The sequence below is a fragment of the Branchiostoma floridae genome, chromosome 17, assembly GCF_000003815.2.
Source record: "Branchiostoma floridae strain S238N-H82 chromosome 17, Bfl_VNyyK, whole genome shotgun sequence".
Classification (NCBI taxonomy): Eukaryota; Metazoa; Chordata; class Leptocardii; order Amphioxiformes; family Branchiostomatidae; genus Branchiostoma; species Branchiostoma floridae.
This window is the reverse complement of record NC_049995.1, coordinates 13,319,437-13,335,249: the sequence shown is the minus strand read 5'-3', so window position 1 is coordinate 13,335,249 and position 15,813 is coordinate 13,319,437. Positions and strand designations below refer to the sequence as shown.

General features: G+C 37.8%; 2 protein-coding genes across 2 annotated transcripts; one reads left to right on the top strand and one right to left on the bottom strand.

The window, feature by feature from the left end:
• The first annotated feature begins 787 nt into the window (after positions 1 to 787).
• LOC118404304 (tyrosine kinase receptor Cad96Ca-like) lies at positions 788 to 5,685 on the top strand. The gene is made up of 13 exons (XM_035803371.1): positions 788 to 977; positions 1,225 to 1,338; positions 1,552 to 1,601; positions 1,764 to 1,817; positions 2,028 to 2,072; positions 2,169 to 2,343; positions 2,475 to 2,585; positions 2,906 to 3,087; positions 4,315 to 4,428; positions 4,552 to 4,663; positions 4,778 to 4,874; positions 5,183 to 5,282; positions 5,611 to 5,685. Exons 1-13 carry the CDS (start codon positions 788 to 790, stop codon positions 5,683 to 5,685), a joined length of 1,419 nt encoding a protein of 472 aa, XP_035659264.1.
• A 2,403-nt stretch (positions 5,686 to 8,088) lies between these two features.
• Positions 8,089 to 13,551, bottom strand: LOC118404303 (exocyst complex component 1-like). The gene is made up of 5 exons (XM_035803370.1): positions 13,475 to 13,551; positions 13,236 to 13,313; positions 12,773 to 12,853; positions 8,647 to 8,756; positions 8,089 to 8,301 (listed from the first exon to the last, which is right to left on the bottom strand). The coding sequence occupies exons 3-5, from the start codon at positions 12,849 to 12,851 to the stop codon at positions 8,089 to 8,091; spliced, it is 402 nt and encodes a 133-aa protein (XP_035659263.1). The 5' UTR covers positions 12,852 to 12,853; positions 13,236 to 13,313; positions 13,475 to 13,551.
• Between the last annotated feature and the right edge of the window lie 2,262 nt (positions 13,552 to 15,813).

The window sequence follows — 15,813 nt, the reverse complement described above, 5'->3', positions numbered from 1 at the left end:
ATTCATAGGTATTTCTCCAAACTATTTGTAATGAAGACTTTAGTGTGTACTATATTAGAGTTAAAAGACTTTTCATTTTCTTCTTTCCACATAACGATAATCATGATGATAATAAACATAATAATCAATGACACACATTCTCACAGTTGTCGGTCCATTGATTAACACATTCAATGAAATTTTCAATGTACAATGCTTTCAAGGTGTTTGTCATTATATATATAAAAAAGCTAAGGTTTCTGGTTGTCATGTTTCTTCCCCAGATAATCAGATCCTGTATGGAACCCTCGCCATCACCAGTATTGAGTACACCAAGGGGATTTGTGATGGAGAGCTTTCTACCAGGATAGTAACACATGTAGGTGAAACTTTGAACTCCTTCATCTGTTAAATCTAATGTTTAGCTGACTTAACTTAGTAACTGTGTAGCTTGATCAAAGCACATTATATATTATGATGTCACACATTGAAAAAATGATGCAAGATTTTAATTTGCTCAGTAAGTTGCTCTTCATGTTTTTCTATTTCTAGCTGGGAGCTATATTTGAGCAATACAAAGGCTATGAAGAGGCAGATGTGACAGGCTGCAGGTTGGCATTAACAATTTCTATACATTGTATTTATTTGATAATAATACGTATTTCCTTTTGACTTTGTTTTCAAGAATTATGTCAGTTTTCAGTATGATTACTTTAAGAAGATTTAAAATTTATGTTTGCAGTCACTAAAGGAGAGTTGTGATTTTTAACTTTCCTAGTTCCCACAAAGAGACGGTCATAGATACTGAATGCCAACTTCTATTGCCAGGTCCGGGAGCGTCCTTGCTGATTTCCTGGCTACTGTGGCCCAGTCTGAGTCGGCTGCAGCCCAGGCTACGTACACTGATGCCCTGGTAGATGGACAGCTGGGGGATCCTGATGAGAACGGATTCACGGTGGATCCTGAGAACAGCAGGATAAGTGAAGCTGAACCTGCGGGTTAGTTTATTAATTCTTGTAATGAATAAAAAAGTTGTTGTACATATGCTGTATGCTTACCTGCTTGATCTGGTAGCCAGGAAATAGTTGCTTATGATAAAAAGTAGGTAATGTTTTTTGTAACCCTTGATAGTGTTGTCTTTGATTCTACTTTGGTCCCCACCCGAAGATTTATATCAATTATCAATTAACGTATAATATAAAATAGTAGCTCATGCAAAAACTGACAGTTATTTTGTCTTTACAGTGAGCGGTGGAGTTTCAACCACTATAATCATCATAGCCGCAGTGGTCGGTGTTGTGGGGCTGATAGCTGTGGTTGTTGTTGCCATATTCCTCATGAGAAGACATGCCGCTCGTGGTGAGTAAATGATTACGGAGATACACAATTATCATATCTTTGCAAGTTTTCCTTATCCTTTCAATAAAAGCTCCCCGTAAAACTGTTCTTGACTGGTCAGCCTATGAGACACATATGAACATGAATGTAATATCGTTTAATCACGTACATTTTGTTGCAATCACCTACGTCTTCTGTCAATTTTGTATGAAACATTGATTCTGAATATTTCAGATAAGCCGCCGAAAAAAGCGTCTAGTAGCATGGAATTGGAACCTAATGTAGTAAGTCATCGATTACTCAGAATTTTTTGAGAGTGCAAAGTACACATAGATTATATGGAAGGAAGTCTTTAAGTATACCATCTCTTTTACAGCACAGTCCCTTAGTGTCTACAAATGATTTACTGATTTTTAATGTCACAACATGCTAATTGTATTTTTAAGGCAGGTAATTCGGACGACGGATATCAGAGTCTGAGAATGCCTCGCAGACAGAAGGTACATCTGATATGTCATATCCTTATTGTGCTTGACTTTGCTTAGAAGAATTTCTTGGAAAACAAATGCTCAATATAATGAACTTTCAAGTATAAGTCTTGATTGAGAGTCACGTGCTAAAAAAAAGTTACTTTCAATAATTCAGCATTTCAAAAAATACAAAGGTTTTACAAAGTTATTAAATTTCTAAAGCTCTTTCTGTTTCCACAGTCCGACCACACGTATCAAGGTTTGATGGCAAGCAGTAAAACGGAGGTAATTCTACAATTTTCATGATGGGTTTATGATAATCATCACTGGTACTTCGTTTTCGCATTTTCTGATCACTATTTTTTACCACTTATATATTAGGATACACCAGATGTCGCTTATGAAGATGTAAAACCATCCTCAGAATTCCCGAGGAATCAACTGAACATCAAAGAGAAGCTTGGACAAGGGGAGTTCGGGAGTGTCTACAAGGCCGAAGCCTGGAAAATTTCGGGAGGCGAAGGTGTGAAAACTGTGGCTGTCAAGGAATTGAAAGGTAAAAGGTAGTTCAAAATTAAAAAGCAGTCTGAATGAACCAAGTTGATCTGAAATCTACATTTCTTGTTTCAGTTAAGATTTCATGTCTTCTAGCGGTATTATCTACATCTATCATTATTTGATATTTAGGTATGTCGAGTCCCACTGCCTCGACTGCTTTCTTCAAAGAGTTGACAGTACTGAAGCTACTTGGGACTCATCCCAACGTTGTGTCGTTTCTCGGATGCTGCACGGATGCAGGTTTGTGCAAAAGGATGACTGCCATCACTTAAGACACAACACACTCTCACTCACTCACTCACTCACTCACTCACTTACTCACTCACTCACTCACTCACTCTTACTCATTCACTCACTCACTCTCACTATCTCACTCACTCACTCACTCACGCACTCACTCACTCTATGAGACAAATCATGTAAGTTCGAGATTAAGTCAAACTTCCATTCTCCGTTTGGTAGAAGAAACTCTTGGTTCCTTGTCTCTCTCTTTAAAACGTTAACAATATGGTCTGCGATTGTATTTATAATAATAATGATCATTATATTTCTGTTCCCAGAGCCGTTCTACCTGCTGCTTGAGTACGTGTCCGGAGGAAGTCTCCAGTCCAACCTCCGCACCAGCCGCACCCAGCAAACATACGGGAACTTACACGGCGGCAGCAAGTCCCTCTCATCACGTGACCTCACCAAGTTCGCATGGGACGTGGCCAAGGGCATGACCTTTCTGTCGTCTAAGAAGGTAAAAAGCTTAAGTCACAGTATGTGTTCATGCATGTGTATTGTAAGGATTCATTACCTCCATGAAATGTCATGGAATGGAGGTTATATTTTCTGTTATGTGTCTCTGTGTAGATGATTACTCAAGAACGGCTAAATAGATTGGTTTCATACTTGTTGTGTTGGTGGGGTGTGATGAAAGCTCGAATCGATGAGATTTTGGGAGCCGTATCTGTCGTTATAATCGATGTAATAGTATCAGAAATCACCCCTATATTTGAGATATATTGGTACAGGCATCGTGCTTTATGTGTTTGTTAATGGGCTTAGCTCAAAGCAGATGGTGAGGTGACAGCTGTTTGGGGAACCCCGAGTTTTTTTATTATGATAATTAGTTTTATTTATGTCTGCTTAGGATATCATGGAGATGTGAAGCGTAAGTATAATTGTAAGAAGTTGAGGTACATTTAAAGATAATGCTTAACAGGTATGGATGTCTCACATACTGTACTGCTGATTTGAGTGACATGGTGATTAAAATGCCATTAGGTCCTCTCATCTGTGTTGGGTGTCAGAAGTTTTATGGGCAATACAGATGTTCTGATTTTGTTACGATAAGGGACAGTTGTTAGTTGTCTCTTTCGTAGCCAATGGTACTTGTTTTTTAGCAGACGGGGTTGGCGCCAAGTATTCATCTTACAGTTGGTGTAGGGCTGTCAGAGGAAAGTGTGCATCTCGTTTTTGTACCGTGTGAACAGCTGATGTTATGACATATTGGTGGAAAATCAAATCACCATCTGACTAAAGTTGGCCACATCCCTTCTTCTTTCTGAGTTTCTCAACTTCCTCCCACCACACAGCTCTGAGGTACATAGTCGAACCTCAATAATGCTGACAACCTTAGACAGTTTAAATGCCAAACATCAAGCTTAAGGAACACCACGCTACCATATGCCGTCGACCTCTTAAACGCACATTACACAATCAAGTGTCACATTTTGATAATTACTAATCAGATGGACATCCTCTGTGTCATTAAATAAATACACCACTACTTTCCCATAACATTTATATTATATAACCATTACTCTCAAATACAACCGACTATAAACATACATACCATCCCCAAAAAGCAATAAATATTTCATGGAGGTATGAGGTCCCCGAACTCTAGTTTAACATGAATACTTACATCGAACTCAGCTCATAATACCAATGATAAAGATCAAATCCAACATTGACATTTCAGATCATCCATCGTGACCTGGCTTCTCGGAACGTGCTTGTGTCTGCAGACCGGACCTGTAAGGTGTCTGACTTCGGCTTCTCACGGGAGGGAGATGAGTACGAGAGGACCACAAAGGTAGCTATCATCCAACTGTTAATTTAGAATTTACTAACAAAAAATCTGATTTGAATCCTTTCGCTTGTCAATTAGATTTCATAGAGATCTTCATAAATGCAAAATGTATCCTCTCCATTTTAGACCCGCTTGCCTATCCGCTGGATGGCCCCCGAGTCGCTGTTCCACCGGAAGTACACCACCAAGACGGACGTCTGGGCCTTCGGAGTGCTGCTCTGGGAGATCGTCACTCTGGGTACGTTTATCGTTATTGTAGTGAGGCTGATGCTGATGATCTAAATCATACCAACATAGACGAAATTTTATACTATTGATTTAACTTCTGAAACGGTAAAATTTTCGCCACCAGGTGCTACCCCGTACCCCGGTATGTCCAAACGAGAAGTGATGGACGGAGTGCAGCAGGGATACAGGATGGACAAACCAAAACACTGCGATGCGAAACTGTGAGTCTTCTAATACCGAAGACCTTAAAATGGGACATGGGCTCTCCTTTAGCTAATAATTATACAAAAACGGGAATGTTCGAAAGCGAGGTTCAACAAGTTCTAGGTATTCAAATCCAATTCATCGTTGAGTGACTTTACAATGGTGGTCTTTACAAAGGTGCATACTATGGCCCATTATCACGTAGCCAGACGTCACCGACCAATCAGAAGTCCCCATTTTACAACGGTTGTAACGCCGTTATATTTTTTGAAATTATTGGGGAGTCAGAAGGGTCAAAATTACTTAATAAATCACATCATTTTAGCTACAACCTGATGCAGAGCTGCTGGGAAGTTGACCCCGCCCGGAGACCGGAGTTCCGGAAGATACAGCGGACTTTGGATTCACTCATGGAGACTGAACATGTGAGTGCAAACTCTTTTCGCACAGTTACAGTAACCAAATGGCCCACTAAAGGCGCCTCCGGGTACAAAGAGATATAGACTATTCAGTGTAGCAATAATACTAACTTAGAATGCTGATGACTATCTCGAAGTTAATTAGCTGCATAATGTGGTACAGGATAATATCTGGAAAGCAGCATACAAAGAAATGAAATGACATCAACAAGTTTTGAAAAATCCAATAGTTAAATGTGCAGTTTGAAAGTAAGTCAATTTCATTATTTAGATGTACGTCAATGATTATACATTTTATCGTGTTTTGGGTGACATTTCCTTTCTTAACACCCAGGACTACATCAACTTGGCGACGCTGGATGAGAACACCTATACAAGTCTGCAAACCGCCTCGGACGAGAAGTACTAAGTATACAACTAGGATGGCCTCGGCACCTCAGCTTTGGAGCTTTTGGTTTTTCCAAACATTTGTCTAGTTCCTTGTTTGCTTTACTGTTCAGTTGGTTGTTTGAGTGGTGGAGTTCCAAAGTTTTTAAAGCAAAGTTTTTTTAGACAAATCTAAGTGCTGGCATGTTGTATTTTGGTGGTTGAAACATTCATTCTGAAAAATGTGAACGGTTTGAAGTCAATGTGTGTTTTACTGTTCATGTTTTACTATTTTGAATACAAGCTTAATATTCAATTTTTTAATGTTACCTTGCATAATGATCTTATTTCAGAGGGTAACGATGAAACGTAGTGACTGACTCACTATATATCAACCAATCAAACTATATAATAAGTCACAACTTTGTCACTAATTGCAAATCAAATATCTTTACTGTGTTAAAGTTCAGTCCATATGACAGTTATTTTTGGAATTACACTATTCTTAGAATAATCCTAGTTTAAATGTGTATAATCGAAGGCTATAGAGTATCGTTACACACCAAAACAGAAGAAATCTGACGGAAAAGAAAACTGCGCTTTAAATGCACATGTTCTCTTTAGAAAACAAATTTAAGATGAGAGGTATGTAGAAAAGGGCATCCTCATGACATGTCTAATTACGTCACCAATGTTAACTACACAACTAAGTAAAAAGACATCGTGCCATATCAATGACAGAATCGATATTCCTTCCTGAATAATATATTTCTCTGTTAGACATTATTGCATACAACAGTTTCGTATCATCGTGTCCTTGAGGCACTTCAATGTGAACATCGTTAACAATGTTCATTTAGTGGTACACAAATAGTTAGACATTATTATCTTGTGTGCATGATAAAAAAATAGAAAATTAGATTGCATTATCTCTTCAAAAGTATAAAATCTATAACATCTGCTCTTACTACAGATATCACTGGTTTCTCATAAATTGCAGCTCATTTTAATAAATTGAAAGCAACAGATGTGAGTACAAAAGGATCATTTAGGCATGTGTGATATTTTTTCAACGATGGCAGTACTTGCATCCTTTGCATAGTTATACATGATTACCATTTACCGAATAATAACTTTTTAAAGTCTTATATATTGGCACAAGAAAAGGCAATGTTGAGAATACTTTAGGTACATGGAGTCCATTTCGTACACACTGATATGTATGGTTTTGTTCAACTCGTATTTTATTCTATAGTTTTTTATTTGTACCTTGTTTAATTTCTAATTTTGATGGTTCACCTTATGCTATGCCACTTTAAGTCGACAGAATGGTACAAAAATTGCAAACTGGAAGATTGCGATAATAATTATTATTGCATTTGCATTAGTGGTCCATATATTCCCATATATATGCCTACGTATGAATATGATAGAGGGCATATGTAATGCGGTGTACAAATGAGCACAGATACTATAAATCACTTTATAATGTAGAAAACCTACATGTAGTTCATTGTTGTTGACCTGCACCCTTTCCAAATCTAGTATTTACATGACAGGTCACAAGTTCAACTAGAGTAATTCACTTGTAAAATTGCACCGGATACATGTCATTATCAAAGCAAAATTAAAATGAAATCTTATATTTTTTTATCATAATTGAAATAATAGCAATTTACATACAAAAACATGATTGCTTTATGTCTTTAATGGTTGTAAATTTGACTTCTGAGTAATATCAAATATTCCAATGTAATAAATTTCATTCATATAGCTTAAGTGAGTAGTGCACCATTTTTGGTCTGTTGAATTAATTCTGCTGTTGCTATGTAAAAATGCTTTTAAGCTCATCACTTTACTTATGGTGACACACAATTGGTCTCATGACCCGATGGAGGATTGACTTGAAAGAAATCTACTAATACAGCATTAGCTAATCCTCAAAATTTTCACACTTTATACATCCTGGTGTTCAGTACATTCTTGAGTAGTTCTCTTTAATATTGTTCTTGAAATTCGAGGAGGTTACAATTTGTACTTTCCCACCCATAAAGGGGTTAATGATATCACATGGCAGGGTGTAAACATGGTGTAATTATATCAGTAACATCAACTACCATAATTCTACCAGGTGCCACAATACCGCCACCTTCAACAAAAAACCTTAGTATAGAGATCTTCCCAAGATTTTCTTGAACACCGAATGTTAAATATCCTAAATGTAATACAATTCAGATATTTAGGTCATGAACAATCTTGGCAAGGCCTCTATAACAACGTTTTTTGAGGTGGCGGTATAATGGCACCTGGTGGAATTATGAGAATGTATGTTACATGTTTTTCAGCTTCTGTTCTTTGTGAAATAGTGTTGGTCTTGTCCAAAGATGACAGGGCATCTATTTTCCAAAGCATCTTGATACATGGCACACACAGGAGGTATCGTATATCATATCGTTTCAACGTCGGAGTCACTCCCGCTCTGTGGCTGCTCCTGTGCCTTTCGTCTCGAAGCGTTCCAGTTGATCGAGGCGTACTCCGTGGGTGCGTCCTCGTAACGAGGTTTGGGTGGAACGGCTTTGGTCGGCTTTTTAGGTGGCGGTTTCAGTTGGAAGTCGCTAAGCTCTGCATAGATCAGTCCTTGTGGGTTCTTCTTTGATTCCTATCAGAGAAAAAAGCAATTCAAAAGATGTCAAAGATACGATGCATGATACTTTCCTTATTTATTTCTTGGTTTGGCTGTGCTCAGCAAGTACAGTCAGGGCTACCCAACTCGATCGAGGCTATTACATAGGGCTTTCCCTGCTGGCAAAGACAGTACAAATTGAGTTTGACATATTAATATGGAATTAAGAAAGCTTACATTTCCTTGTTCAATTTTTTCTTATACACAGACTTGCAAATAGGTACAAGTACAATCGTAATACATAAATCATGAGTCATCATAATATATCAATGTTGAATCACACGAAAAGTGTCATGCACATTGAGCAGGCCTGTCACTGACCTGTGCATTCTTGACATTGGGTTTCTTGGCAGCTGGTGGTTTCTTTTTATCCTTCTTGTCCTTCTTGTCTTTCTTCACTTCTGTGTAGATGACTTCTGGAACAGGTGATGCTAGGAAGAAGGAAACAGTCAAAGTTACTATGCAGTAATACATGGGTATGGTAAATCTTTGCAGCCTATGGGAGAGAAGTGTTTTTGCTTGTCCTTCTGTGTGTAGGTTTGCCCAAATGTGTGAGTGTGTTTGTGGTTGTATGTCTCTGTGTATCTGCCTGGTCCATGGACGTCAAGGCGTGTCCACAAACTAGCTAGTCTGGGTGTCAGACCTCCTTCAGTCTCCCTGCAGTTTAACTGTTTAGCCACGAGGAGGCGCTTCAACTTCTTGAGGGGTGATGCGAAAAGTTTGTGTATTGGAAGGAGAGACTTGCGCATTCCGTATCTTTTTTGTCGAAGTGTCTACGAGAATCTCTAGCGGTGAGGGCTGTGAGAGTGATACTAAGAACACTAACGCTACACCTATACACTAGAAGCAGCACCAAGCCATTTACAGACTGTCTACGAATGTCTGCGCGAGGAACGCCGACGAACACAATAACCAAACTCTCCGGACGACATGTAACAGGCAAAAATAGGTCTGCTCAGTCATATATATCAAGGACACATTCTCAAGCATAACTTTTACTCTAAGTTTGATAAATCCTTTAGTGATTTACAATAGCTGCCTATTTTGTTAATTTGCTAACTACTTTTAACAATAAAACACATTTGTGTATGTTTTACAAAACACCATGTAGCTCAGTGCAGGACTGCCTCCTGGTGATGGGTGTACAAACTGCAAGACCACGCACCACTGGTTTTGAAAGGAATGCCTCCCCATATCATGTCACATCATGCTTTCACGGCCTTGAAAATAACCCCACCAGCATTCTTTCCCCTTAACCTTTACACTGATAGGCCCCTGCACAGTTTACCTGCCCTAAATTGCGTTATTTAGACAAAAAATTTGATACCATTAGATGATAAAAATTTTCTCAGAAATGGTATCCAAGGTAAGATCATACAGTTTAGTCTATGTCTTTTATCTGGAATTCTAGTGCACCAAAACAATACATTTAAACACACTTTAGCTAACGTACAGGTTTGTTTGACCTTGAAACCCTACCCCTCCAGAATCCCCCTTACAGCTTCACATTGATCTACTTCATCCTCTTTGTTGATATGTAACCAACCTTGTTGGGCTGTGGGAACAAGTACATGGATTATAGGTGCATCTATTTCAAGGTAGGTGCAGTCGCATTTAGTAGGTTTCGAAAGTAGTTCAGCTTTAGTAAGTCTCGAAAGTTGTTCAGCTTTAGAAAAAATAAAAACATGTCTTCTGATTTTTCAGTGGATGACAGAAAATTCCCATGACTGTTAGAAGTTTTAGCCTACAGAGGGCAAGAAGACACAAAGAAGACTGCTGCATGGATGGCAGATAGTCATTGCACATTTTACCTGCCCCAGATTATGTTGTTAGCCGCTAAAACTGTCAAAATTGGTCTATATGAATGTACACCTGGAGTGCCTTTTGTGTACAGTATCAATTACACCAGTTTGCCAGGCTCCATTTTAGACTTGTCAGTTGTTTACCTTGCTGAGTAAAAGGTTCGTTTCGGGTCATGCAACAAAGAAGGTTGTGCAGAAGAGCCCCCTATGTTTGAACTGCATCTGTACTTGTCTTATTTCATAGCTATATATAAAATGCACTTGTTGAATACATTTAGCATGACATCAGTGCATATTTCCGACAAATGCAACTATGTTTAGCTGATTATGCTTCAGTTTCTCAAAATATTCTAATTTTTATCTATATGCACGTATATTACCAAAACCATTCTTGCACCTGAAGGATGAAAAGTCTGTTACATCTATCAAGTGATTAATTGGTGTTTCCTAACCAGAGACGACCACTTCTAAGCTATGTTTAATTACATGCCCTAAGATACACAGTGCCATAAACATTAATGATGTATTCTCCTAGGACATATAGAACATGGTCAGTTCCTATGGAAACCGAATCACCGAATAAACCACCCGTGAAACATTTACCTTTGTCATATATTGACTATCTCTATCAACCTACTATCAGTACAAGCTGTACTTTGGATACCCTTTGATGCGTTTTTCCTTAATGCTTAAATTCACCAGATTTGATACAAATATAGTTTCTGAAAAACTGATAGTAGCTATGTAACTGCTAGGACAATGTTTTGTGATTTATTCAAGTCTCAAAATGTATGCTTTACAGAACAAGTGGTACTATTCTTACAAAACATATTACAATGCCAGGCATTTTCTTAACAGGTAGGAATGAGGAAATTTTGTCTTGTGTTACTAGTCGATTAGTCTTCTGAAAACAAGACTACTAATTTTAGAATAATCTCTGACTACTTGAGGAAGTAAGTTCTGCCCAGTTGAGCACCAGTAATGTTCCCACTTACAAGGCGACCCTGTTTTCAACATGAATGACTGTGATTGTTTTGTAAATCACGGAACGTCGACAAACACCCGTACAATATAGCTGGTGAGAACAGGCCGATGAAGTTCAAAAGGTGAAGAAGTCATTATTCAATTGAGGTGAAGCATGATGTTTTTTCAAGTAGCTAGTAATGCGATACATCCTCGCTCGCGCTACGGTCAGTGTTTTCAGCCAAGCATACATGGTTACCCTTACTCCTCCCAATAATTATGTTGGGTTCTTTTACATGTAGTTTACACCTGAAGCTTCCATATATATGGTCCAGCTTTACGGCTGAAATATGTTTTTTTTTTCTAGATACACATCAGTCAACTTTGTTTTTTTCAGACAGATAATCTTTCTATGAGTGGCAGTTTGCTTTTAAGATCCAATTAAGGGAAGAAAACTTTCATAAAGAAAAAAAGTTCATTTCATCATATACCTACTACCTACCTACCTAATCATATACAGTATGTTGCATACTCAGCCTAAAAATCAAGCCTGTGTTTACAGCAGACTTTGTTATTGGTACCTGGGTACACCTGTTTAGGGTTACCTTCTCGACCTGAACCTGGCATTTTGAGGAAATGTCAGCATGACTCATGCAGATGTTATGTGGCGTGCTGTTGTCATGACAACCGTGCGTCAGACGTCTTAACGATCATCTATGCAAGCAATAACAAGATATTGGGTTATCCGTTGGGTGTGCTTGGAGAGGGATTAGTTGGCAATGTTGTTGAAAACATCTTCATCATCAAACATGTGCCATTTCTACTGGTATTTGCTCCTTGATACTATGATACTATCATTCCGTTTTTCACAAACTAGTTTTGTATCAGTTGAAGGGGCTGTTTTGAGATGAATAAAAAATAAATATACACCCTGATTTAATCCGATGGCCATGAATGAATAGAGTTTGCCCTATAAATTATAAAAAATTACTTTTGGTCACTCTCCCATGTTATTTGCTGGAGATAGCACCTCAATTGTGCAGTGAAATTTTTACGGCTTGTCCAATCAATTTTCAGTCAAGCTCTCCACACGAACACCAACAAAACAAGATTGTCAACAAACCCGAACTACTTTTTCTCAACTTTGACCTTAGCTGCAGGAGGTGACACTGAAACTAGCACATCATTCAGAACATAACAAAGCCGCCATGTCTGCTTTTCAGGCTTGTTTTTGTGGGAGCAGTTTCTATCAACAAATAGAACTATCACGTTACAATGTTTTCAGTCTCGCAAAGTTTGTTTTGAAAACAATGTACATAAAAGAGAAGTATGCCCACTGACACTAAATGATGTGAATCAAAGGAAATATTTTTGCTGGTAGATACAGTACAAATTGCTTACTTCATTTTCTGTGTGTAGTAAAATCATTGTTTATTCAAAAATCATGTCGTGATATGGAAACTGCGAGAGAAATAATGTCATTTTTGGGTACGTTTATAACGAATATTTTTGCTTGTAGCTACAGTTAAAAACTTCATTTTCTCCGTCTGGCAAAAATTATTTTTAATAATAATGTTGGGATATGGCAACTTCGAAAGACATAATGTTATTTCGGGGTGCGTTTATAACAAGGGTTTGCAGTACTAGTAAGCTAAAGCAAGATCGAATCTAAGATCTCCTACCTTTCTTGTCCTTGTCCTTTTTCTTGCCCTTCTTGACTTCTGAGTATTGAGCACTGGGATCTTCAGGAGGTGAGGACATGTCTGTGTGCAGAATAACAATAACAACGATTCGTTTATGAAGGTTAGACATCCAGGTAAATTCAAACTCGATAAAAAGTTTTTTCCACTTTCAAAAAGTTTTATCCAGTTGTAGAGGTTGATTTGTATTTGAATAATAATGATGATTTAATTACGATAATTTTCACCTTCAATTTGTTCAAATTATTTTCAATATGACCATACAAAGGATTACAGATTGATATCTTTGATACACACATACTACCAAGTATACAAATCCATAAGATACATATGTCAGAACAACACTAAGATGCCAAAGAGGTGCCATAACAACTGAATTATCACATGTGCACTAGCTTTATATGCTTTATATTTTTCGTAGATGTGACTAAGGGCAGTTCTTCACCTTTCTTTTTCTTCTTGGACTTGTCAATTGTGGCATACTCGGAGCTTGGGTCAACCACCAGCGTTGGCTTTTCCTTGTCTAATTAGAGAAATGATAGGAGAGTATTTCTTGATTAATTATTATACGATTACTTTCAATAGCATCTCAGATATTAATGACAATAGCATCTCAGACATTAAAGTTACACAGTCTTAGAGAAGAAACTCAATGTCCTCTGATGTACATAATAATTTTTATACCTCTCTTCTTTTTGTCCTTGTTGACTTGAGCGTAGACTGTGTTTGGGTTTGTTGCGCCATTGCCTTCTGCTGGAGAGAGGAATAATTACAGATATGTCAATTTTTATCTTATTGAGAACTTGTAGTAACATTATGATAAAGCAAGGTGTTTCGTGGTACATTAATTACAGCAAGAAAGGTTCACAAAGTTTTGACTAGAAACCGCCTCATTTTAAACATATCTAAAAATTGCGGTTCTTTGGTTTTGGGTGTATCATCGAAGGGGTGCTACGCTTTTTTTTTTATTAATCATCATCAAGCAGTGATCGACATGTGTATGGTAAATCTGCAGCAAAACATCTTAAATATTTCATAGACTGCTCGTATTTCGGCTCATCAATATTTCAACGCTGAATTCCTAAATGTAGCTTTATGTACTGTAAACATGAAAAATTGCCTGACTTGGTATTGTTATTACAAATATCACGACTTATAAAAGTCTAATTGTTTATACGAAGAAAATTAGCAAAAGTATTGCAAACTTTCAGTGCTTTTCAGGGCTATGTCATACACTCAGGAATATGAACATTTAATACTTATTTCATGTCAAAAATAAAAACCATAGAAAGGAATTGCAATCAAGAAGAAAGTGGTAGTAAAATCATTATAGTATAATTTGATCTCAAATAATTTTACCCTCAAATATTGAATGTATCACAGTCCCCACGAAATATTTTTAATAACCTCTACTTAGAACAAATGCAGGAATAAAAGACAGTTGTCGGGACATTAGGTTGCTGTCCATCTTTAAAATTAGATCATGAATCATAAGTCCATGAGGAAACGGCCTTCACTTTTTCCCAGAACTAACATTTCCCTGTGTGATTGTTATCGGTCTTTATGCATAGCTGAACCGTCTTGTGCACGCAACTCTTCGATGACAGTAAACACTGTCTGGCTCCGACGGGCACAGGTATTCACGAGCGTGTCGCGTTTAGGCTTCCAGCCAGAAAAGGGGGACCGTGGAACGAGCTTGCTGACTGTGAGCGAAAACGAGGCTGTATGACCGGAGCTCGACCTCCAAGCTTTCTTAGGAAATTTTAGACAGGTGTGCGACAGTGTATCAGCTTGCACGTAGTGTTTTTTCCACAGCTGCACTATAAATTGGCAAAAATTCAAAACACTACCGCAAGTTATAATACAGACAAACACGAAGTGTTTACAGATCCGTTTGGGCTGTGACATCAGTTGTTATCGTAAGACATGATAACCTAACCCCCCTCCCCGCAACAAGATAGCTTTTACTGCAATGTGTGTGCTCGTGATGGGTGTTTTTGTCTGTTAAGCAGCTTTTTATTGGGGGGGGGGGGGGGGGGGGCGTCTCCACAATCAACACCTATACGTTTGAAATCCTACATTATATTCTCTTATCTTGTTTTTAGATAGAAACTGTTAATTCTTGAAAAATCCCCTAAAGCAGTGTAATAAGAACAACAAAGATTGGTACACTATTATCTAGATGATATTTTCTCTTCTATATGATATCATTTTTGCCTCCTAACGTATTTCAAACAAATTGTTGTTGTCTCGTTGCTTCAGGAAACGCTTGTATGTAAGTTTGCGATTGTTAAGGATTTGGAAGCTATTTATGACTGGTGTGCAGTATATTCTAATCTAAAGATGCCTGATAGGAAGCTTTCTGTGAACCACATGGTGTCCTTACATTCATTTTGACTCTTAGACTGCTGACTCAGTTTCCGTTCATCACTTGGATGAAATCTTAGACAAACTAAACATTCAATATATATATCTCACATGGACATGAATAATGTAGCATCAAAATCTTCATTCTATTAACTTCGAAGAACAACCTATCAACTATATCTTTAAGCTTGATATCCCATTTTTGACAAAGCTATTCACTATTCTGCCACCCAAGAAACAAATGAATAAAGAAAACACAACCCAAGAACTCACTGTTCTTGTTGACAGTAGCATACTGCGCGGTTGGGTCTAGAGGCTTTGCTGTTGCCCCGGCAACGAATCCTGTCTTCTCATCACGTTCAAAGTTGACGTCATCATAAGGGTTTCCAGTCGCTATTTGAACTAAAAGTAGAAATAGGATATTAAGAATCTTAAGATTTTTAGTGTGACATGCCGATATTTCCAGGTGTGTATCAAAAGACACATGATCATTTTGTCCTGGCATTTAAAAATTCAGTCCACAATTTGTTTTCTATCTTTCTTTTTTCATACTATTGGGTTGATGCAAGTAAGCAATTGTTATGTTTCTTTTGTAAAAAAGACAGCACTTGCAGCATGAATTTGAAATCTGGTTTTGACTGTGGTTCTGACAATGT